The sequence below is a fragment of the Staurois parvus genome, unplaced genomic scaffold, assembly GCF_062004578.1.
Source record: "Staurois parvus isolate SC_StPar_1 unplaced genomic scaffold, SC_StPar_1.0 ptg000006l, whole genome shotgun sequence".
NCBI classification, from domain to species: domain Eukaryota; kingdom Metazoa; phylum Chordata; class Amphibia; order Anura; family Ranidae; genus Staurois; species Staurois parvus.
Genome location: NW_028317802.1, coordinates 11,730,285 through 11,753,412, shown reverse-complemented (window position 1 = coordinate 11,753,412; position 23,128 = coordinate 11,730,285). Strand labels below are relative to the sequence as shown.

Here is a 23,128-nt window from a genome sequence, read left to right as displayed (position 1 = left end):
GTTTAATTCCGAACTATTTTTCATCCGAAAATCAAAAACATTGTTCGCTCGGTAATCCGATGTGCCATCAATGATTTCAAAAATCGTCTGACCAAGTCATAAAGTTCACCCCATATAACAGATGAAACTTCTGTTCCTTCCAGGTCACGGCTCATGTGCATATTTTTTTCAGAAAAATGATCGTACGATTTGACCATCATTGAGTCGAAAATTGGTAATTTTTCATGAATTTTCCAACATGCCGATCACCGAAAAGGGGGCTAACCACGAAAATCGGCCGGTGCCATTGACCCACTAACAAAGCGAAAATCGGCCGATTATTCTGACGAAAAATCGGTTGAATTTAGACCCATGTATGGCCAGCAGTAGTGCTGCCAGGTGGAAGTGCTATCCATTTAGCCACTGTGCTGCCCAATGTAATCAATGGACTACAAAGGACATAAAAAGAAAATGCACTAAAAATGGACAAAAGTGGACATAAACAGATGTGAACCTGACTCTTCAACTGACAAAATGAGTACATGACGCAAAAGCTATAAGGAGTTACTTTTCAGCTGGTAAAGTGGAAGCTAAAGAAAGGGTTAATATGGGAGCTCACCCTTTAAAAAGAAAAAAAGGAAGCTCTGTTTGTAGCCTGGCGGTGTTAAGGTTAATGAAGAAAGTAACTGTTGCTCCTCTAAAGGAGATGCAGACACTGCAAGGAGGATGAAGGTCCTGTGCTCTCTGCCAGTGATCTTGTGTTAATAACGATTAACAAGTGTTGCTATAGAAAAAGAATACATCCCTGGCATCCCTTTAGCTGTGCATGCTTCTTCCATACGGTTGCTCATTTGCTGATCAGTTGCTGTGCACAAAACACTACCACTCCTGCTATCATTGCACCTACTGTATTTACCGGGGATATCTGGCAGGAAACAAAATGCCTCTGTGAGAAGCCTCAGGTGGAAGCCTTCATTTTCTGGTTCCTAAACTGCATATTTGTAAATCAAAGCTAAATGTTAGATTGTAAGCTCTAACAAGCAAGGTCCTCTGTTTCCGCTTGTACCAAATAATATTGTAGCTGTAACGTCTACCTTCATTTTGTAAAGCGCTGTGCAAACTGATGGCACTATACAAATCCTGAAGAATAATAATAATAATAATACTAATAATAATAAATCTGCAAACCATGTCAAGTGCTTGAAACTAGTAGTCTGCCTAGCAGTCAGATCATAGCTGTTTCTACTTCAGGTTTCTCATAGGATTTGTGGTTTGGTGAAACAAAATCTCAGATGAGCCACGGAATTCACTAAGGTGGCAGCTTGCGAAGCTCTATATTGACGACTGCCAGTTTGGCTGAGGTTGTAGGCTTGTGTATGGACTCCAGCTCACACAGTAATCCACTTGGCAATACAGAAAATCCCCAGAGAGCAACAGCTTGCTATGTTTCAATTACAGTGTATTAGCAACAGTGTTGTGGTTATTCTTCACACAAATGAATTGTTAGTAATAGCTGTGGTGCTGAGTATATTGCTTTGAAAAATGATACAATGAAAAGTTACTGCTAATATTTTGCTACACATAGCACCTGAAGCAGATGATATAAACATTATTTTTATTCTCCTTTGGAGAAGGAAGAAATCTTCACTACACAATCTTCCCTAATAAACTGACCATAGACCTCAGTAAGCATATCAAGTCAAGGGGGAGAAGGACCCTGCAGACAGACCTGGCACCAGTTTATTTTAAGGAAGCAGATGCAATCAAGCAAGGGATTCTTACCTGCCTAATTACTCCCCCCCCCCAAGAATGGTCTCCAAGGGGCCAATACAGATGGACCAAAAAAATTAGAGCCCATTCACATTTAGTGCTGTGAACACTGTGATAACGTGTTGTGTTGCATTTTAATGTACATTACATTGCCAAAAGTATTTGGGCACCCCTCCAAATCATTAGATTCAGGTGTTCCAATCAGCTCCATGATTACAGTTGTATAAAATCAAGCACCTAGGCATGCAGACTACTTCTACAAACATTTGTGAAAGAATGGCTCACTCTCAGGAGCTCAATGAACTCAAGTGTGGTACCATGATAGGTTGCCACCTGTGCAATAAGTCCATCCGTGATACTTCCTTGCTACTAAATATTCCACGGTCAACTGTTAGTGATATTATAACAAAGTGGAAGCAACTGGGAACAACAGCAACAACAACATGTAAAATGACAGAGCGGTGTCAGCACATGCTGAAGTGCGCAGAAGTCACCAACTGTCTGAAGAGTCAATAGCTAAAGACCTCCAAACTTCGTTTGGCCTTCAGATTAGCACAACAACAGTGCATAGAGAGCTTCATGGAATGGGTTTCCATGGATGAGTAGCTGCATCCAAGCCTTACAGCACCAAGTGCAATGCAAAGCATCGGTTGCAGTGGTGTAAAGCACGATGCCACTGGACTCTAGAGAAGTGGAGATGTGTTTTCTGGACTGACACATCATGCTTCTCTGGCAATCCGATGGACATGTCCTGGGTTTGGCGGTTGCCAGGAGAAAGGTACTTGCCTGACTGCATTGTTCCAAGTGTAAGGTTTGGTGGAGGGGGGATTATGGTGTGTTTTTCAGGGGTTGGGCTTGGCCCCTTAGATCCAGTGAAGGAAACTCTTAAGGCATAAGCATACCAAGACATGTTGGACAATTTCATGCTCCCAACTTTGTGGGAACAGTTTGGGGATGGCCCCTTCCTGTTCCAATATGACTGTGCATCAATACGCACAGCAAGGTCCATAAAGACATGCATGAACAAGTTTGGGGTGGAGGAACTTGACTGGCCTGCACAGAGTCCTGACCTCAACCCAATAGAACACCTTTGGGATGAATTAGAGTGGAGACTGCGAGCCAGGCCTTCTTGTCTGACATCAGTGCCTGACCTCACAAATGTGCTTCTGGAAGAATGGTCAAACCTTCCTATAGACACACTCCTAAACCTTGTGGACAGCCTTCCCAGAAGAGTTGAAGCTGGTATAGCTGCAAAGGGTGAGCCAAATCAATACTGAACCCTATGGACTAATTCTGGGATGTCATTAAAGTTCATGTGCGTGTAAAGGCAGGCACCCTATTACTTTTGGCAACATAGTGTAATTTGTATTAAGACAGTCCATTAATTTTGAATGTGCTGCTAATGCACTGCAACATCCAAAAATGGACATGCACCATTGTTTTCTGGCACAGCATTGCAGTAGAGCATGGGTGCGTTGCCCGCTACTGTAGTACATTGGGTTCCAATGAAAATTAATGGCTGCCCAATGCACCATATGAGACATGTTCCTGTGTGTTAAGGTATTGTGTGTTTAATGTGCATTACCACCCATAGTGCATAGATTTGAATGGACCCTAATGAACCTATAGTAGGTCAGCTGAAAAGATTCATCACCTTCTTGAAGCAATAAGGCCCTCAGTTCGGATCCCAAGCAGGACACTCTTTGCATGAGGTTTGCATGTTCTTGCCTGGGTTTCCTTCAGGTATGCTGGTTTCCTCCCATGCTCCAAAGACATGATGGTAGGATAATTGCCTATTCTCTAAATTGTCCTTAGTATGTGTATATATGCATGTAAGGTAGCAAACTTAGGATAGCTACCCTAGTGGTGACATTCAAACCGGATTTTATTCAGTGCATACTAATGTAAGGATCAGCAAAAAATAAGGTACGTGAATGGGTACAGTTCACACTAGTGTGTGTTGATTTGCACAAGCCCTACTTTTTTTTCAGCACAGCCAGTGGTGTATTTTGGTTGTATGTTGCCCTATGTAAGAATAAAATCATGGGGGTTGGGAGAGAAAGAGAGAGAGAGATTGATTCCAACACTCACCCGCTGGATCCATGATCAAGAAAGTCTGATGTCATCCTTCTGCGCTTATCTCTGACAATAATCTGAGAATGAGAGTCAGGCACCCAGGGCCATGGATAAGGGGATACCACCGGTCCTCCTGTACAGGGCCCAGGCAGCTGGGTGATCAGCACATTGGGGGCAATTGCTGGAACCAATCCCCTCTGTGGGTCTCTCTGCAGCAGCTGAAAGCTGGCTTCTTCTCCCCTCTCTCCTGCTGGCTTTTGGCTGCTGCCAAACAGGATCAGGGGGTAATTGCACTAGCCCCCCCCCCCACCTCACCAATCACCCTCCCTGTGAACCATACCCTTCCCTCTACTGCCCAGGGCCCCTGTGTTTCCCCAACCCCACAGTGCTGCTGGCTTCCCATCTCCTCCATTCCACCGGCAGCCGCAAGCACATAATAGGATTCTTCAGGATGGAGACTGGGGGAAGAGTGCAGTAAATATATCACATGTACCAGCCTCTTCCTTTCCTGAATGAACACAATGAGTGATTGGTACTGATTGCTGTGTTCATTCATAAATGAAGCATAGAAAACTATGTTTATTTGAGGGGGGCTCTGTTAGGTTGGCTGTATGGGGCGCCGTTGTTTCTAACAGCAGCCCTGCAGACACCCTTCATCAGCAGTCCTCAGCCCCCACTGCTGTACCTGTGCCTCACCAGCTCCCCATTCCCAGTCACCGGCTCCCACATGTATAATTTCTGCTGGGGTGCGGCATCCCCCTAAAAAATGCCTCCCTAGGCAAATGCCTTGTTTGCCTCATGGTAAATACACCCCTGAGCACAATACACATATGTCAGAGCAATGCAAAGCACTTCAACACACAGCCATAGACCTATTCCATGTCCCATGCATGCACCTTTTGCATGGTTCAGGACATAAAGGAGAAAAGTGCATGTTAAAATGCAATGCAGCACGCCACGTGTTTCTCAATGCTCAATGCACATGTTGCAGTGTGAATAGACCCAAAGGCTAAATTCACACTGCCCACATGGTAAAACCTAGTGTTTTACTGAGTACGCAGCTGTCAGTGTGAACCCAAGCTAAGAGCTATGTGACGTGTGTCTCAGTGCATCACACTGCCTACTTTTTCTTTTTAAACTTTATTTGAAGTGTCACATAGTGATACTTCATTCATGTCTCTGCCCAGCAATGCATTGTGCTGCTCTGCATTGACATGTGGTGCAATCCAATGCGCTGCACATCAAACCAGAATGGTGGTGTGAGGGGGGCACATAGAAATCACTTGTTTTCTATGTGCCCTAGCAGTGATCTGCATTTATCCAGTGCAGAAAAACACAGAACATAGTGCAAACAAGCCCTAAGGCTATGTTCACATTAGCCTGTGCAGTAAATCTTACACCACACAGTAACCTGGTGTACCATGGGGGCTAGTAACAGTGCCACCTCCGGCAAGTAGGAGCTCAGTGCATGTTTCAGTGCATCACACTGCTTACTTGTTTTTTTTTCTTGTTATATACCTTAGTTGTGCTGCTCAAAATAACCTCCAATCTATACTCCACCTTACTTCTATATGAGACTACATGCACTCATTAAACCACTTTTACATACATACTCTTCTTAATATAAAACAACCTGTCACAAATCAACTATAGATTGCCATTCCATAGCCAACCATACATTGTTTTTTTTTTCCAATTTTTATCTGAAGTGTCACATCATTCATGTCATTGCACAGCAGTGTGCTGCATTGTACTCCTGTGTAGTGACATGCGGTGCCAACCAGTTAAAAAAAAACAAAAATCCCCAAGAATTCATATGCTAAATAAAGGCATTCATATACAAATACTATTATTACACGTATCAAACCCATACAATTAGCAGAAAACAGTTTTTGCTATAGTGTTCCTTTATTATGTCACTTACATAATTGACTATAATAATGAGAATGATCGATGGCATTTGAGGTGTAGCAAAATCAGGCAGAGATGTTAGAGTTAACTTTGTGTGATCCGATGTGGATACAATGGGGGGTTATTTAGTAATAGCCCATACACACGGTAAGAAAATCATACAAATATTTCCGTAGGAGGAACAATCGGCCGATTATCTGATCATTAGTATAGTGATTTTGACAGCCAATTCCAACTTTTTTGATGACAAAAACTGGGGGTTCAAGCTAGAAAAATGTTATCGTACATGAAAACATCTGATTTTTGTTCAATGTGTACAGTAATTGTATGGAAATAATCGAATAGAAAAAGCGAGCATGATCAGAAGCAAAGAACGACCCTACACTTCCTCTTCTACTACCCTAGTATGTAGCTACATTTGCCCTTGTTGGCTTCAGTTGTCCGATTTTCTAATAGTGTGTACTAGGCTTAAAGGATAAGTTCATCTTTTGACAAAAAAATAATAAACGTACATTTTTTTGCAGGTAAAAAAGTGTGTTTATTATTTTTTGTTTTGGGAGCCAGTAAAGCATTGCAACAGCAATCAGCAAATTGCTGCTGCCATGCAGGTCTCCTGCAGACCTGTCAGTATATCTGCTTGCCTGTAAGGCAGGGGTAGGCAACCTTAACCACTTGCCTACTGGGCACCTATACCCCCTTCTTTACCAGGCCAATTTTCGTCTTTCAGCGCTGTCGCACTTTGAATGACAATTGCACGGTCATGCAAGATTGTACCCATGTGAAAATTTTTATCATTTTTTTCCTCATAAATAGAGCTTTCTTTTGGTGGTATTTAATTGCTGCTGGGTGTTTTACTTTTTGCGCTATAAACAGAAAAAGGGCACCAAATTTCAAAAAAAAAAAGTTTCTTTGTTTCTATTCTAAAATTTTGCAAACAGGTAATTTTTCTCCTTCACTGATGTGCGTTGATGAGGCAGCAGTGATGGGCACTGATAGGCGGCACTGATGGGCACTGATAGGCAGCACTGAGGGGCACTGATAGGCGGCACTGATAGGCAGCACTAATGAGGTGGCACGGATAGGTGACCCTGATGATGGGTACTGATAGTCAGCACTGACAGGTGGCACTGCTGGGCATTGACTGGCGCAACTGCTGGGCACTGTCTGGCACAACTGCTGGGCACTGACTGGCAGCACTGCTGGGCTGCACTAATGGGCACTGGTGGATGGCAATGGTGGGAAAAAGTGGGTAGCACTGCTGGGCACAGGTGGGTGGCTCTGGTGGGCACAGGTGGGTGGCACTGCTGGGCACAGGTGGATGGCACAGGTGGGTGGCACTGCTGAGCATTGGTGGGTGGCACAGGTGGTTGGCACTGATAAGCACTGGTGGGCACTGCTGGGCACAGGTGGGTGGCACTGATGGGCACAGGTGGGCAGCACTGCTGGGCACAGGTGGGCAGAGCTAGTGGGTGGCACTGCTGGGCACCGATCATCAGGGCACTGATCATCGGTGCCCTGATGATTGGTGCCGATCCCTGCTCTGACAACTGACGGTTCTGACAGCGTGAGGAAAGTGAAGCCGAGAACAAGCAATTGCATTTCCCTGTGATCAGTGTGTCATTGGACACGGCTGATCACGTGGTAAAAGGCCGCTGTGATTGGTCTTTTACCACATCACGTGATCAGCTGTGTCCGTCATTCAGCTATCTGCAGTCAGCAGCTGGTTAAAGAGGTGGAGATCTACCTGAACAACATGGGCGAAGTCAAAGATCACTGAAAACTGTGTTAACCAGTGTCATCTCCTCACACCAGATTTAAACCTCTAATTGCTGTACTACTCTGTCATAATCATGTACTTTCCATGGCAAGCATGGGTTTAAATCGGGTGGTGAGGAAGTAACCTATCGCCTCCTCACCACCTGTCAAACACACTTGGATCACTTTGCAGAAGAGCAGTAGTGTCTGCTGCACTTGTGAATGAGCCCTTAGTTGCATCCAGCAGCGGCACTCTTAGGGTTTATTCACTTGTAAAGTTGGGGGTGGTAAAACCCTGCAGTCATGGTTTTACCACCCCCAATCCCTACCCCCTTTAGCTGCTGAGGCAGCAGCCAAAGGTATGCACATGGGATTAAACCCTCTGTTGCTTTTGGTGCGTGCTACCACCTGTCAGTCAAGACCCATCCAAGTAAATGGGGCCATTCTGAAAGTGTATCACAACTGCATGCTTCTGCGGGGTCCAAGGGGTTAAAGCATGTGGTTAGAAAGCAACACACCGCTGCTTGTTTAACCCCAACCATGACACGGCATAGGAGCCAGCACTACAGAAGGGACATCAAACACTGCTGCGTTTTTTGAAAAAAAATAAAAAAAATAAAAAAATAAACTACCCACGTGGCCGTGGCTGTTAATCACCGGGTCCCAGCTGGTGATTAGTTGCCAGCGCAAGGTGATTGCCGAACATCTCCGACAGGAAGAAGAACTGTTTGTAAACAGTTCTCCTCCCTGTCAGCTCCCGCACACTGCTTTGGATGGGTGAAGCACATGGACACAGCACTATATAAAACAGCACACAGTTAACCCTTTGATCACCCCTCATGTTATCCCCTTCCTGCCCAGTGCCAATAGTACAGTGTTAGTGCTTTTTTTTAGCACTGATCACTGTATTGGTGTTACTGGGGATGTCAGCGACACCAAATCAGTTGCCCCATGTCAGAATATCCGCCGCAGTCCCGCTATAAGTCGCTGATTGCCACCATTACTAGTAAAAATTAAAATGTTTTGTTAAAATCCCAGTATATATACTGCAATTTGTAAATGCTATAAATGTCACGTAAACCAATTATTTTACACATATTGGGATTTTTTTTAGCAAAGACGTAACAGAATACATTTTGGCCTAAATTTATGACGAAATTTGATTTTTAAAATTTTTTTACTGGACATGTTTAATAGCAGAAAGTCAAAAATATTGTTTTTTTTTCAAAATTGTTAGTCTTTTTCTATTTCTAGTGCAAAAAATAAAAAACGCACAGGCGATCAAATACCACCGAAAGAAAGCTCTATTTATGGGAAAAAAGAACATAAATGTCATTTGGGTGCAGCGTTGCATGACCGCGCAATTGTCAAAGTAACGCAGCGCCGTAATGCAAAAAATGGCCTGGTCAGAAAGGGGGGGGGGGGGTAAATCCTCAGGAAGGCACATGGTTAAGAAAATGCAAAATCTGGTGCAGCTCTGCATAGAAACCAATCAGCTTTCAGGTTTTATTGGCAAAGCTTAATTGAACAAGCTGAAGTTGGAAGCCGATTGGCTACCATACAAGATTGTGTGTGCACCAGTTTTAGTAAATCCCCCCCCCCCCCCCATGTACCTGAGCCCAGACACAGCTGAAGGCAATAGCTGTCAAGCAGGAGACAGAAGCAGAGGTGTCTACAGGGATGTGTGCATGCCTCCTTTGATACAGCCCCGATCCCTGGCAGCTCCAAGGGTTAATGAACAGCTGTAAAGCTCAGCTCTTAGTTGTCTCTGTCCACCAATACAGAAGCTGAAATGTGAATTTGGCTCTCTTCCTCCCTCCCCTTCTAAAATGAAAATAGTTGGGGAGGGGTGACTGGGGAGAAGGGGGATTGTTGAAAGTCTACTGAAGAAAGCCAAGTCCATGTAGCACGATCCTCACATTGAGCAAAGAGCCTGCGATTTTCTGCTATCAGATTGGATTAAGAGATCTTGTCTGGAGCTGGGTTCCCCAGTGAGAGGGGAGGAAGGATTTAGTAGCGGAGGATTTGTTGAGTTTCATTAGGTCTGACCGGTGCTCAGTGAAGATGTTGCGGAGGATGAGGATGCGGTCTGGCCAGGTCTACCTGGCTCTGCTAACCTGCTGCTTTGTGCCTGCTTCCAGCCAGATCAGGTACGCGCTCCCGGAGGAGCTGGAACACGGGGCTTTCGTTGGGAACATCGCAGAGGACCTGGGCTTGGATGTCTCCAAGTTGTCTTCTCGGCGCTTCAGGATCGTCTCTGGAAGCAACAAGCAGCACCTGGAGGTCAACCTGGAGAACGGGATTTTGTTCGTCAATGAGAAGATAGACAGGGAAGAAGTTTGTGAGTTCCAGCCTGCATGTTCCTTGCACTTGCAGGTGGTGATGGAGAACCCTCTGGAGCTCTACAGGGTCGAGGTGGAGATTTTGGATATCAATGACAACGCGCCCAGCTTCCCCTGGCATGACTACGTGCTGGAAGTGACCGAATCTGCGGCTCCCGGTGCCCGCTTCCCCCTGGAGAGCGCCCAGGACCCCGATGTGGGCACCAACTCCCTGCGCACCTACAAGCTCAGCCCCAACGGCTTCTTCTCCCTGGAGGTCCAGAGCCGGAGTGACGGCAGCAAATTCGCCGAGCTGGTTCTGGAGAGACCCTTGGACAGGGAGCAGCAGAAGACCCATAGGGTGTTGCTGACTGCCATGGATGGGGGGATCCCTGAGCGGTCTGGCACTGCCATGGTCATCATCAGCGTGCTGGATGCCAATGACAACGTGCCAACCTTTGACCAGACCTTCTACAGGGTGAACCTCCAGGAGAACGTGCCTAGGGGGACCTTAGTCATCAAGCTGAACGCCACCGATCTGGACGAGGGCACCAATGGGGAGATCGAGTACTCCTTCAGCGGCCACGCTCCTCAGAAGGTGAGGGACCTGTTCATGGTGGAGCCCCGCTCCGGGAACGTCAGGGTTAAAGGGGTTCTGGACTACGAGAAGTCCAATCTGTACGAGCTGTACATCCAGGCCAAAGACAGGGGACCGTCAGCCGTGGCCGTGCACTGCCGGGTGCTGGTCAACCTGCTGGACGTCAACGACAACGCCCCGGAGGTCATCCTCACCTCGGTCTCCACGCCGGTCATGGAAGACGCTCCGCCGGGGACGGTCATAGCAGTCATCAGCGTTATGGATCGCGACTCCGGGGACAACGGGGACGTCAACTGCGACATCCCCAAAAATGTCCCTTTCCAGCTGCACTCTTCCTACAAGAACTACTACACCCTGGTGACCACCGAGGTCCTGGACAGGGAGGCTGTGTCCGAGTACAACATCACCATCAGCGCCAGGGACTTTGGTTCACCACCACTCTTGACCAAGAAGGTCATCAATGTCCAGGTGACGGACATCAATGACAACGTCCCGACTTTCCTCCAACCTTCCTATACGGTGTATGTGATGGAGAACAACCCGCCGGGGGCTTCCATCTGTTCGGTGACTGCTGTGGACCCTGATGCCAGTCAGAACTCTTACCTGTCCTACTCCATCATGGAGGGTCACATCCAGGGGATGCCAGTCTCCACCTATGTCTCCATTAACTCGGACAGTGGTAACATCTATGCCCTGCGCTCCTTTGATTATGAGCAGATCAGGAACTTCCAGATCAGGGTGCAGGCTCAGGATGCTGGCTTCCCCCCTCTTAGCAGCAATGTCACTGTCAATGTCTTCATACTGGACCAGAATGACAATGTCCCAGTCATTGTGTCCCCTTTACCAAAGAATGGCTCTGTAGCTACCGATGTCATCCCTAGGTCTGCCGATCCAGGCTACCTGGTGGGCAAGGTTTCAGCCATGGATGCAGATTCTGGACAAAACTCACGTCTTTCCTATCAGATTCTGCAGGCTACAGACGTTACATTATTCAGCATTGCCTTATACACCGGGGAGTTGAGGACTATACGTTCTTTGGGGGATAAGGATGCCACCAAGCACCGACTTCTCATCCAAGTCAGGGACAATGGCCAGCCTCCTTTATCCACCTCGGTCTCCATAGTCCTCACTGTGGTGGACAGCATCCCGGAAACTCCCTCAGAACTCAACGATCTCCCATTAAATTCAGACCCCTCTTCTACCTCTTCCCTAACCCTCTACTTAATAGTCTCCCTCGGATCGGTGTCATTTACCTTTCTGGTGGCTATAATCGTCCTCACAGTCATTAAATGTCACAAAGACAGATTGTCCCTGCAGGATTACAAGTGTTCCCTGCCTACCTGTTGCTGCCTAAGGTCTGGAGCTTCAGGAGATGTTTTCAAGAACTCCAACATCAACTTGCAGATCTCTTCTGGTAATAAAGTTCAGACCAACTGCATGGAGTCTTCAGGGAGTGGACCCCAAAATTACTGTTATAAGGTCTGCTTGACCCCAGAATCGGCCAAAAGCGATTTTATGTTTTTAAAGCCTTATAACTCCACCACCCAGAACAATGAGAAGATCCCAGAAAAGACCTCCCAGGGGAAAGGAGGACAGAATCCCCCTGCTGTGAACAATACAGTCAACGAGGTAAATTTTGATGGGTTTAGTTGGAAAGGGTGGCCCCTGATAAATGCTCTACAGTGGAGCCCTGAATTTACACCTGAGTGTTTTGTAGCTTGAAGCTCAAAGTTCCATAACCCAACAACCAAAATCTGCTTATTGTAAATTGTGCCTATTCATACATGAGCACTCAGGTGCCTGTAACTGGACAACTAAAGCTCAAAAAGGTACATACGCTACTCTTGAAGCAGACTTGGGCATTGATAGAGCATCAGCCTATGGAGTAGGAGACCCTTGGAAGCAGATCAATGTGCATGCAAAAGGTTAATGGTAGGCTAGCTAGTACAAATCTGGTCATCCCAGTCTATAACAAGCTGGAGGATGATCCCTTTGGGTAGATAAATGACCCCCATCATAGGTTCAGACTTGGGCTTGAGTGTCTTTGGTGCATTATTTTTTGAATGTTTGCACACATGTTTTTCAGGCATTTTTGTTTTAGCCAATATAAAACGAATTACTATTAGAAAGAGAGGCAAGAAATCTGGAGAAAATGCACATTACACATGTTTTTCTTAAGCAAATTAATTGGCACACCCACTATATCAAATAAATCTTTTGCCTCTATAAAAGCAAGTGATGTTTCGGTACCTCAGGGGACTCCTATCTCTTGGGTCTCCCAAGGCCCCGAAATGCTGCTCAAGTTCAAAGATGTTTAAAAAGAATGCATTGGAGCACATTTGGGTTTTTTTAGGCGTGCCTTTTAGGTGCTCCCATTGAAGTCTACAGGGATCAAAAACATGTGACTTTGCCTCAAATAAGCTCTTGTACTTTTCCAAGCATCCATTGACAAGCTTCAAGTGACATGACACTCATGTGTGAATGGGCACCACTGAGTATAATGGAATCTCATGTTGAGCGTTAAATCGCTTCAAAAAATGCGCTTCAAATCATTCAGGTGTGAACCTAGCAACATAATGCTGGCTACTTTTCAAGTTGATGCAACATTTAAAATAATGATTAAATTATGCAGCTATAGCCAATGTAGACTGAGATAGTTTTTATTTGATCATCAACAGTCAGAATGCATGTGAGACGAAAGGGGTAAGTGCATTGAGCATCCTGCTCATGTATTCCTCATAAGCATCCAAGGGCATTTAGCTTTATGGAAAATCTTCTCCCCAGCTTCAATCCTGTGTATATAATTTATGTCTTACAATTATTCTGTTCTAACTCCAAGGGCGTCCTTCAGGATGGACCGAATGGATCTTTTTCGATGGCTGTGTTGTCATTGCCTTTTACGTGTGACACATGAAATCAGTGTCTGAGAGCTGTGAATCACTGATCAGTGTGCCCATAAATCCTGCTCTCCCTCCTGCTAGCTCCAACAACACTGTATTATCTGCTTTAGCTGGAATTTCAGCAGGCTGGGGGGAGAGACAAGAGCCCCATTACTATGCAGAGGCCACATATGTCTTTCTTTATACAGACACTCTCTAGATTAACAAAGCACCAGTGTGTGGCTGCTGGGGTGAATAAATGGATTGCAATATGTATTAGGGAGCTGTAAGCTCTGCTGGGCTATTGTGCTCCAAGGTTACAGTGGCACACTCAGGGCTATCCTACAGCTCAGTGTCTAGATGCAGGTGGCATACATATACCTGCTACTGTAGAACTCTAATATTAGTGCCAGGCATCATCTATTTGTCATCTTTCTATCTATAGTGCCAACCTACACTGTAGCATTGTGCAAAGTGAAGATGTTTGGGGGCTATACCATAGGTGACATGCATACACCTGGAAGTTGTGTCATCTCTAACAACATCTATCACATATATAGCAATCCTGCTATGCATTATCTATCTATCTATCTATCTATCTATCTATCTATCTATCTATCTATCTATCTATCTATCCATTTTGCCATCTATAGCTCCAACATACAACCCAGCATTGTGCAAAGTGAGGATGTACAGGAGCTATAACATAGGTACAGATGCGGTACATACACATGGTAAGTCATCTGTATACTACTGTATATATCTAATATCCATGCTATGTGCTATCTATCTATCTATCTATCTATCTATCTATCTATCTATCTATCTATCTATCATCTGTTCATATTTCCATCTATAGCTCTAATAAACAGTGTAGCATTGTGCAAAAGTGTGGATTTATAGGAGCTATAACATAAGTACAGGTGTATATACACCTGGTATGTCATCTGTAGATGGCTATATATATCCAACATCCATGTTATGCATCTATCTATCTATCTATCTATCTATCTATCTATCTATCTATCTATCTATCTATCTATCTATTCATCCTACTGTATACATGTATAGCCCCAACTTACACTGTTGCATTCTGCTAATTGAGAATGTATTGGGACTATAACATAGGTCCAGTTGGTGTACATACACTTGGAATATCATCTATATGCTATTATATCTAATATCCATACTATGCATTATCTATCTATCTATCTATCTATCTATCTATCTATCTATCTATCTATCGCTCCAACATACACTGATGCATTGTATATAGAGTGTATAGGAGTTATAACATAGGTACAAGTGGTGTACATACACCTGATATGCTATCTATATACTACTATATCTAATATTTATGCTATGCATTCTCTCTCTCTCTCCCCCCCAACATATACTGTTGCATTGTATAAAGTGAGGATGTATAGGAGCTATAGTATAGGTACAAGTGATGTACATACACCTGGTATGCCATCTGTGTACTACTATATCTAATATTTATGCTATGCATTCATTCTCTCTCTCCCCCCCCCTCTCTCTCTCTCTCTCTCTATCTATATATCCAACGTATACTGTTGCATTGTACAAAGTGACAATGTATAGGAGCTATAACATAGGTACAAGTGGTGTTCATACACCTGGTATACCATCTATATACTACTATATTCAACATTCATGCTATTCATTATCTATCTATCTATCTATCTATCTATCTATCTATCTATCTATCTATCTATCTATCTATCATCTATCGCACCAACATATACTGTTGCATTGTACAAAGTGAGGGTGTATAGGAACAATGACATAGAGCCATAAGTAGACTATAAAGACAATGTAAGCAGAGATTGGCCATACTTAGCTGTGGGTCATCTGCCATATGCAGACAAATGTTAAGTCTACCTGTCTCTTCTGGTTTCTAGGTGTCACAGTCCAGCATGGAGAGTAGAGCAGGCTGTCTCTTCCTATCTGTCACATACAAGTCCAGTGACAGTCAACCTGTGGCTCAGGAGAGAATCCCTCAACTCCCTGGGGCTCCTATTAGCACTAGAATAGATCTTTAAACTATACCGTTGACAGTTGTGACAACAATGAATCCAGCTGGAAGTAACATTTAATGATACCTGGGAGGAAGGCATAAGATTGGGGAAGAAGGCATGGCGTTCTCATCACACAGTGCCAGGGCTCGGGCATCACTGCTGTGCCAGGTGTTGTAGCTGCAGAAAGGAAGCCTTGATTTCCCGCTTATTATCTTATTTTCTACGATCCGCTTGGCGTCTGTTAAATGCTGCATATCAAACACAAAGGCCAGCAAGAGATAAGAGTGGGGTCATTCCTTCAGATGGCCAGCAGATGGCGCAATACCCCAAGAAAACACCCTAGCTGCAATTAGATGGAAGGGATAGCCTATGCTGGTGTTCAATTCTTAACAAAGTACCAGTGTTGTTTATTAATCATGTTTTACTCAGATATGTTTTATTACATAAAAAGTTAGCAATTATATCACTCAATGTGGGAAAAAAAATATGTTGCAATATATCTGAAAGATGTGACCCAAAACTGAGAGTTGTAGGTGATGGAGAGTTAAATATCCCATTGTTTCCTATGTCTCTAGGGTACTCTGGTACAGGACCCCCAATGCTGCCCAGCTGCTGCACATATGATAGAAGAGTTCTATACTGTATTTAGATTTTTAATTCTTAGGGGCTGATCCAATCAATTTGTGTTCAGCCAGGTACTGTTTACCTTTGCACTACATAGTTAATGGTAGATCTAAAGAAGATCATACAATCAGACTGAATAATGTATGGTCACCTTAACACTCGTACTTTTCCTGTTACAACATGTTTCTATTCCTAATATTGCATTCCCCACACTATGGGTTTGATTTACTAAAACTGGAGATCTCAGTATCTGGTGCATTGTAGCCAATCAGCTTCTAGCTTCAGATTGTTCAGTTAAGCATTGACAAAACAAAAAACCTGATTGGTTTCTATGCAGAGCTGCACCAGATTTTGCACTCTCCAGTTTTAGTAAGTCAACCCCATAGTGTGGGGAATGCAATATTAGGATCAGGAACATGTTGTAGCAGGGGAAGTGAGAGTTTTAACCTGTTGGTGCTGACAGTGCGCAAATATGCGACCTCTTGGTGGCTGGGCCTTGACACCGAGAGGCTGCATATTTTCGTACCCAAGGTAAATAAACATGCTGAGAGCGCATGTCCTGCAATCTCCCAGCACATTTACCAGTGCCTTATGGAAAGATCTCAATTTCTACTGGTGATCGAGACCTTTCCGACCATGTGACCGCTGTGACAAACCTCATAAAGGGCTGGAAGGTGCTGATGCCAAGGGGTTAAGGTGACAATACACTATTCAATCCGATTGTATAAACTTATTTAGATCTACCATTAACTATGTAGTGCAAATTGATTGGATAGATTGGGAAGGTCCACATGCTCCATAGTTTTAGTGTATCCAAAGTTGGTTGTGCAAAAATTGTATGGACAGATTGTAGTGTATATGGTGACCCTTAGAGGGAGAGAGCCACAAGCTATGACGTAGAAATTTTATTAATTGAACTTCCCAAGAAATGTGAGAAAAGGGAAAGCGCCTTTTCAACTTCAACTTTAGTTGAAGCTGAAATATAATTGTTGGGTTGTTGGAATGTCTGAGCCTTTAATTATATGCAGTGGGTTTTTGAAAGAATATATATATATATATATATATATATTACAGTATAATATATTTTATAGTATGGTAGAGAATTACTATAACTGGAGAATCTGATGCAGCTGGGCATGGTAGCCAATCAGCTTCTAACTACAACTTGTACATTAAAGATGACAATGAAACTTGGAAGCTGATTGGTACCAGGTTTTGCATGCTACAGTTTTAGTAAATTTCCTCCTATACACACACACACACACACATATATATATATATGTATATATATATATATTTCTGCTTGACAACTCTGTCAGGCATAGTTAAAACAAAATCAATGTGCAGTCTAAGTTTCTAATCAGATGCCAGTTTAGCTTCCTCAGAACAGTAAAATGTTGCTTCTCATTGGTTTCTATAGGTTGTAAGTCTTTGTCTTGAGTAATAGTGATCGCACAGGCATGTGTATGTCTGTTCTGCAGTAATAAGTTGTCACCACAGGCTAAGGTTTGAACTTGGGTGAGACAGTAAAAAAGACTTTGGTTAAATCTCCTGGCTGGTAATGAGCTCCTGGGCAATGTCTTTGTTTTCTAATGATGTGTTAGCATTGTTCAACCCTATATATGATCACCTTTACCAGGAAGGCTGCTATTAGTGTTTTTCTATTGATTCCGTATTCATAAAGGCCTTTTAATTACGGATGAGTTTTAATTATGACATCATTATCACATTATCAAAATACAAAATGCTAACACACATGCTGTAAACATTTAATATGATATGTTGCCTTCCCTATCCTGTCCTGCTCCACATTTTAGCACCTGCTGGTATCTTCTGTATACTGGCTTCCAGTTTCAGCACCATGGACAGCTCCAACATCAGTTGTTCATGCTTCTCTCTAACAAGCCGGCAGCTTGCCTCACCTGCTCTGACACATTGCTCTAATTGCCCACAGTATCTTTCAACAATAGTGTATTATCCTAATCCCTAGGTCTCTGCTTTCCATCACATTGTGACTTTATTACAATCCAAATGGTGCAGTATATCCTATCACTCTATCATATAGTTTTAATTGGTCAAGTGTCGTTCCATTCATAAAATAAAATGGACCTGTGATTGGCTGCCATGCGAAACTGCGCAGTGCTGCTGTTAATGTCATGTTGTTACCAAGATATGTATATATAACTAGGCAACGTCAACCTAATTAAAGAACTATGACATAAGATGTGCACCTGCACAGGTGGCATCCACTTAGATCTGAAAAGAAACCATTTATCCCCAGAGTACACGGGGGTTCTTCACTACGTAGATATTGAATTTTCTGCTGAAGGAGGTGCTGATGATTAACGTTATAGGTGAATATACACATGGATCGGGTGTCTTCCTTAGTAGAAGTGGCATCTCCAGATGTAATTAACAGGATTCATCAGTGGATTAATTAATGCAGGAAATTAATCTGACTGCCACTGAGGGGGTCAAGAAGTAATTTCTTTCCTTACCTCATTTGCCAGCTGTCTTAATGAAGTCTGATTTTGCCTTATTTTGAATCAGCGATATTAAAATAATAATAATAACATTTTCACAGGTTGAAGCTAGGGGATCTGAGCAATTATTCAAGACTGATTTACTATGCTATTGTGTTACATTGTTTAATGAAATATATTCTTTTATTAACTGCATAGGTTTCCCAGACTAGCTACAGAAATAATAAGGTTGTGAGAATCTATAGTGTATCAGTTACTTTTCTGATGTCCTTAAAATTAAAATTAGTATTACAACACTTTAGTTGCTAATTGGTACATGCAAAGTGGGTATGTGTCTGTGCTATTGTATGTGCACCATATAGATAGCCACATGCTGATTTGATTAATTGGTGTTAAAGTAATGCTTAACCTACAACTGAAATGTTGCTGTCAATAAAAAAAACTGCAAACTATGCAACTATGCTTAAGTTATAAGGTCCACTCAATATACCTAAATCCATATTCCTGAAATGTTATGCTGCTAGACGTAAAGCTGAATGTCAGGCAAACAGCTAAAGAAAGAAATGAAATTCATATAAGGGAGGTGTTTTCCTGCCAACAGATTTACAAGGCTTTATCACACACCATAGCCCTGATTATCAGAAGAGACCCGATTTTTCCCTGCTGCGCCTAGGTAATAGTAACAGGTATTTTTCCTCCCCCAGTGTGTTAACTGATTCTTACAGGAAAATTAGCACCCTTTTAAACTCATCTCTCTATTACTGTGCTTTCTCCTCCTATTAGTAAATAAATAAAAACAATGCGCTCAGAGGACATATAGAGCAGCTGACACAATAATCAACACAAATTGATAAATACATATAAACAAAAGTGCAGCACTAATAAAATAACACAACAATATAAATTAAAATGTGAATAGAGTCCAAACAAATGAATAATGTTGGCGGTCCCAAGGTGATCTACAAAGTTTTTCATCTATGCTTCCACATACAATTCTCCAAAAGGGATGACACCATTGTGATCCACCACCAATGTGCCACACAGTCGTGCTGACTGGAGCAAATGGACGTCATAATGTACATCAATACCAGGAGGTGGCCCATTTGACTCCTGGGACCAGTTGTGTGGATTAGCGCATACGCATTTTAATATTGTGAGTGTATACATTTTTAAATAAATAAATATATACACTATGTGGCCTCTCCAGCTCTTTTTTTTATGCTTTGGCCAAGCGATTCATCACCAATGTGCTACATAGACATGCTTACTGGAGCAAATGAACTCATACAAATAAAAAAGTCTAAATGTGCTTTGTATCTCCAAATGGTCACCCTCTGGGATATCATGCAATTCCTCCTCCAAAACGGGTTACATGTGGCAGCTATAACTTTAGACTTGCGTCACTCTGCCAAAGCATAGAAAAAGAGCAGGATGACATCCATTTGCTCCCATCTATGTGGTACATTGGTGGTATATCATAACGGTTTCATTCCATATGGAGAGTTGCATATGGAAGCGTTGATGAAAAACTTTGTTGATCACCTTGAGACTGTCACCATTATTCATTTGTTTGGACTTGCTCTTTATTCACTTTTCACATCTTATTAGCAAAGCTGTTTTACTCATTGTGCTGCTTTCCCTCTTACAGTCTGAGTACTTCTGTACAGTTAATCACAAGTGGGTGATAGAGAGCCGAATTAAAGTATCACTCATGAACAGTTAGCTGCATTAGTGTATGTATTTTATATAACTAGAGATCAACTTTAATAGCTAATATCAAGGCTTCTGTGTGAGGTTTCAGCCTCTTACATGATTCCTAGTGCTCAATATATGTAGGCAAGGTTGCTGTGGGCCTGAAGCCAGTAATTGAAATAGCCTGAAATTTCAAAGTCATGGACATTTGGAAGATGACAATACTTGGCAGGGATGAAATATTTAGTTTTACAGAATCTGACTGTCTGCTTGAGCCATTCAAGGCGTGGGATGCATCATCTAAGACAGTTTGATTGTAGCATTTTCTTGCATTATACAATGATGATTCCTCTCCCCTTTCTGACCTCTCTTTGAATTGGAACTGAAACAGGTTTAGGAGCCTTTGTCAGTGTCTATGAGTCATCCAATGGCACATCATGATCCCGAGACATTCACTGATGCCATTTAAGTAATCCCCTCTAGTGATCAGCACTCACAACAATCAGGGTCGTCATTGATATCACTGTTTCCCAGTAGACATCTTGTCAAACAGCAGATTGATTTATTGAAGTGGGCAGGTTGGCAGAATGGTAAATGCCATGACCTACATAGATCTATTTCATATGACCTACATAAATCTATTTCCAGTCCAAGATAGCATGAACAAAATGTAATATCTCTGATTTTGGAGCAGAATGTAAACAGAGTCCATTAAGTGCATGCCTGTAGAATATAACTACTATTCCTATCGAATGTTTGGCTAACTCTATCGCTTTCCGTTGGCACATAATAGAGTTAATGGAAGTATTGTGCCGCCTTTCTGTAATATGATAATGCCAATACGATCTGAATACAAATAATGGGTACTAATGAACTTCCTCTAATTATTTAATCAGTCAAATCATTATCTGGGTAACACCAGTTACCACATCTAGCTCATCTTCTATTTTTTTCAGTTGGGTTTATTTTTTACTGCATGCCATTGCTATTTTTAGCAGTTATTATAATTGTAAATGTACAAAGTTTCTCTGCCTTGGAGATTCAAGAAATGCCTTGAGTTTCAATCAATATGAAACCCACTGATATTATTCTGTGCTGCCTTTCAACTAAAGTGCTAGAAAGCTGGAGAAGCTGCAAAGTTGAGTTCAAATGTTCCATTTAATATGGACACAGTTAAGCTGGCAGACAGATTTTTCCCTTGTGGTCAATTCCAAAGAAACAAGCAATGTGATGGAAAAACGAAACAGTTTGGTACAGACTGACCATTTTCTATCTAAATGAAAAGTAAGGCTAGCATAGAAGATGTTACATTTGTGGGCTAATAAATTCCACAACATGTATGTAATTTTTTTTTACAACCTTGCCAATACTGATAATATTTCAGGCAGGTAGATGGTTAGCTGCATCCAATTAGTTCATTTTAGTGGCATTTGAAGAGAAAAGCAGCTGCTTTGCTGACTCTGATGGACTGATTTATGAAAACCAAAGCAGTATAGAAAGTAGAGCAGCTACGCATTTAAAGTAATAGGTTTTATTTTTACTACTTTAGCCTGCATTGGGAAAAGTAAAAAAATAATTTAATTGGTTACAATTCACTAAAGCCCCTTTTGTCTTCTGGAGTTTCATTAAACGCTTCTTCAAGAACCACTAAAAGTACATATATAACTGCACTTTAGAGATTGCACAGAGTTATAATTAAAACTGCCTTCATGTGTTATCATGTAGTTGTCCAATTTCCCAATATATTGGGAAAATTATTGCCAAAGTATTGGGAAACCCCTTCAAATCATTAAATTCAGGTGTTCCAATCAGCTCCATGGCCACAAGTGTATAAAACCAAGCACCTAGGCATGCAGACTACTTCTACAAACATTTGTGAAAAAATCGGTCACTCTCAGGAGCTCAGTGTATTCAAGCGTGGTACCGTGATAGGTTGCCACCTGTGCAATAAGTCCATCCATAAAATTTCCTTGCTACTAAATATTCCACGGTCAACTGTTAGTGGTATTATAACAAAGTGGAAGCAACTGGGGACAACAGCAACTCAGCCATGAAGTGGTAGGTCACGTAAAACGACAGAGCACGGTCAGCGCATGGTGAAGCACACAGTGCGCAGAAGTCACCAACTGTCTACAGAGTCAATAGCTAAAGACCTCAAAATTTCATGTGGCCTTCAGATTAACACAACAACAGTGTGTAGAGAGCTTCATGGAATGGGTTTCCATGGCCGAGCAGCTGCATCCAAGCCTTACATCACCAAGTGCAATGCAAAGCGTTGGATGTAGTGGTGTAAAGCAAGCCACCACTGGACTCTAGAGCAGTGGAGATGTGTTCTCTGGATTGACCAATTTCTCTTCTCTGTCTGGCACTCCAATGGACATGTCTGGGTTTGGCATTTGCCAGGAGAACGGTACTTGCCTGACTGCATTGTGCCAAGTGTAAAGTTTAGGTAGAGGGGGGATTTTTGTGTGGGGTAGATTCTCAGGGTTTGGGCTTGGCCCCTTAGTTCCAGTGAAGGCAACTCTTAAGGAGTCAGCATACCAAGACATTTTAGACAATTACATGCTCCCAACTTTGTAGGAACAGTTTGGGGATGGCCTCTTCCTGTTCCAAAGTGACTGCGCACCAGTGCACAAAGCAGGGTCCATAAAGACATGGATGAGTGAGTTTGGGGTGGAGGAACTTGACTGACCTGCACAGAGTCCTGAACTCAACCTGATAGAACACCTTTGGGGTGAATTAGAGCAGAGACCGTGAGCCAGGCCTTCTCGTCCAACATCAGTGCCTGACCTCACTTCTGGAAGAATGGACAAACATTCCCGTAGACACACTCCTAAACTTTGTGGACAGCCTTTCCCGAAGAGGTGAAGCTGTTATAGCTGCAAAGGGTGGGCAACTCAATATTGAACCCTATGGACTAAGACTGGAATGCCATTTAAGTTCATGTGCGTGCAAAGACAGGCGTCCTAACACTGCTCAACAAAAATTAAAGGAACACTTT

At 42.8% G+C, this 23,128-nt stretch overlaps 1 protein-coding gene across 3 annotated transcripts in view; it reads left to right on the top strand.

The window, feature by feature from the left end:
* The first annotated feature begins 9,136 nt into the window (after positions 1-9,136).
* Positions 9,137-23,128, top strand: part of LOC149474340 (protocadherin-10-like) — a 136,968-nt gene continuing 122,976 nt past the window's right edge. For 2 of the 3 annotated variants that reach the window (XM_089660887.1, XM_089660976.1), the window contains exon 1: positions 9,137-12,039. In XM_089660887.1, the coding sequence (XP_089517013.1) occupies positions 9,556-12,039 (2,484 nt within the window). In that variant the 5' untranslated portion in view covers positions 9,137-9,555. The remainder of the gene's footprint in view (positions 12,040-23,128) is intronic. The other variant, XM_089660911.1, reaches the window with a different exon arrangement.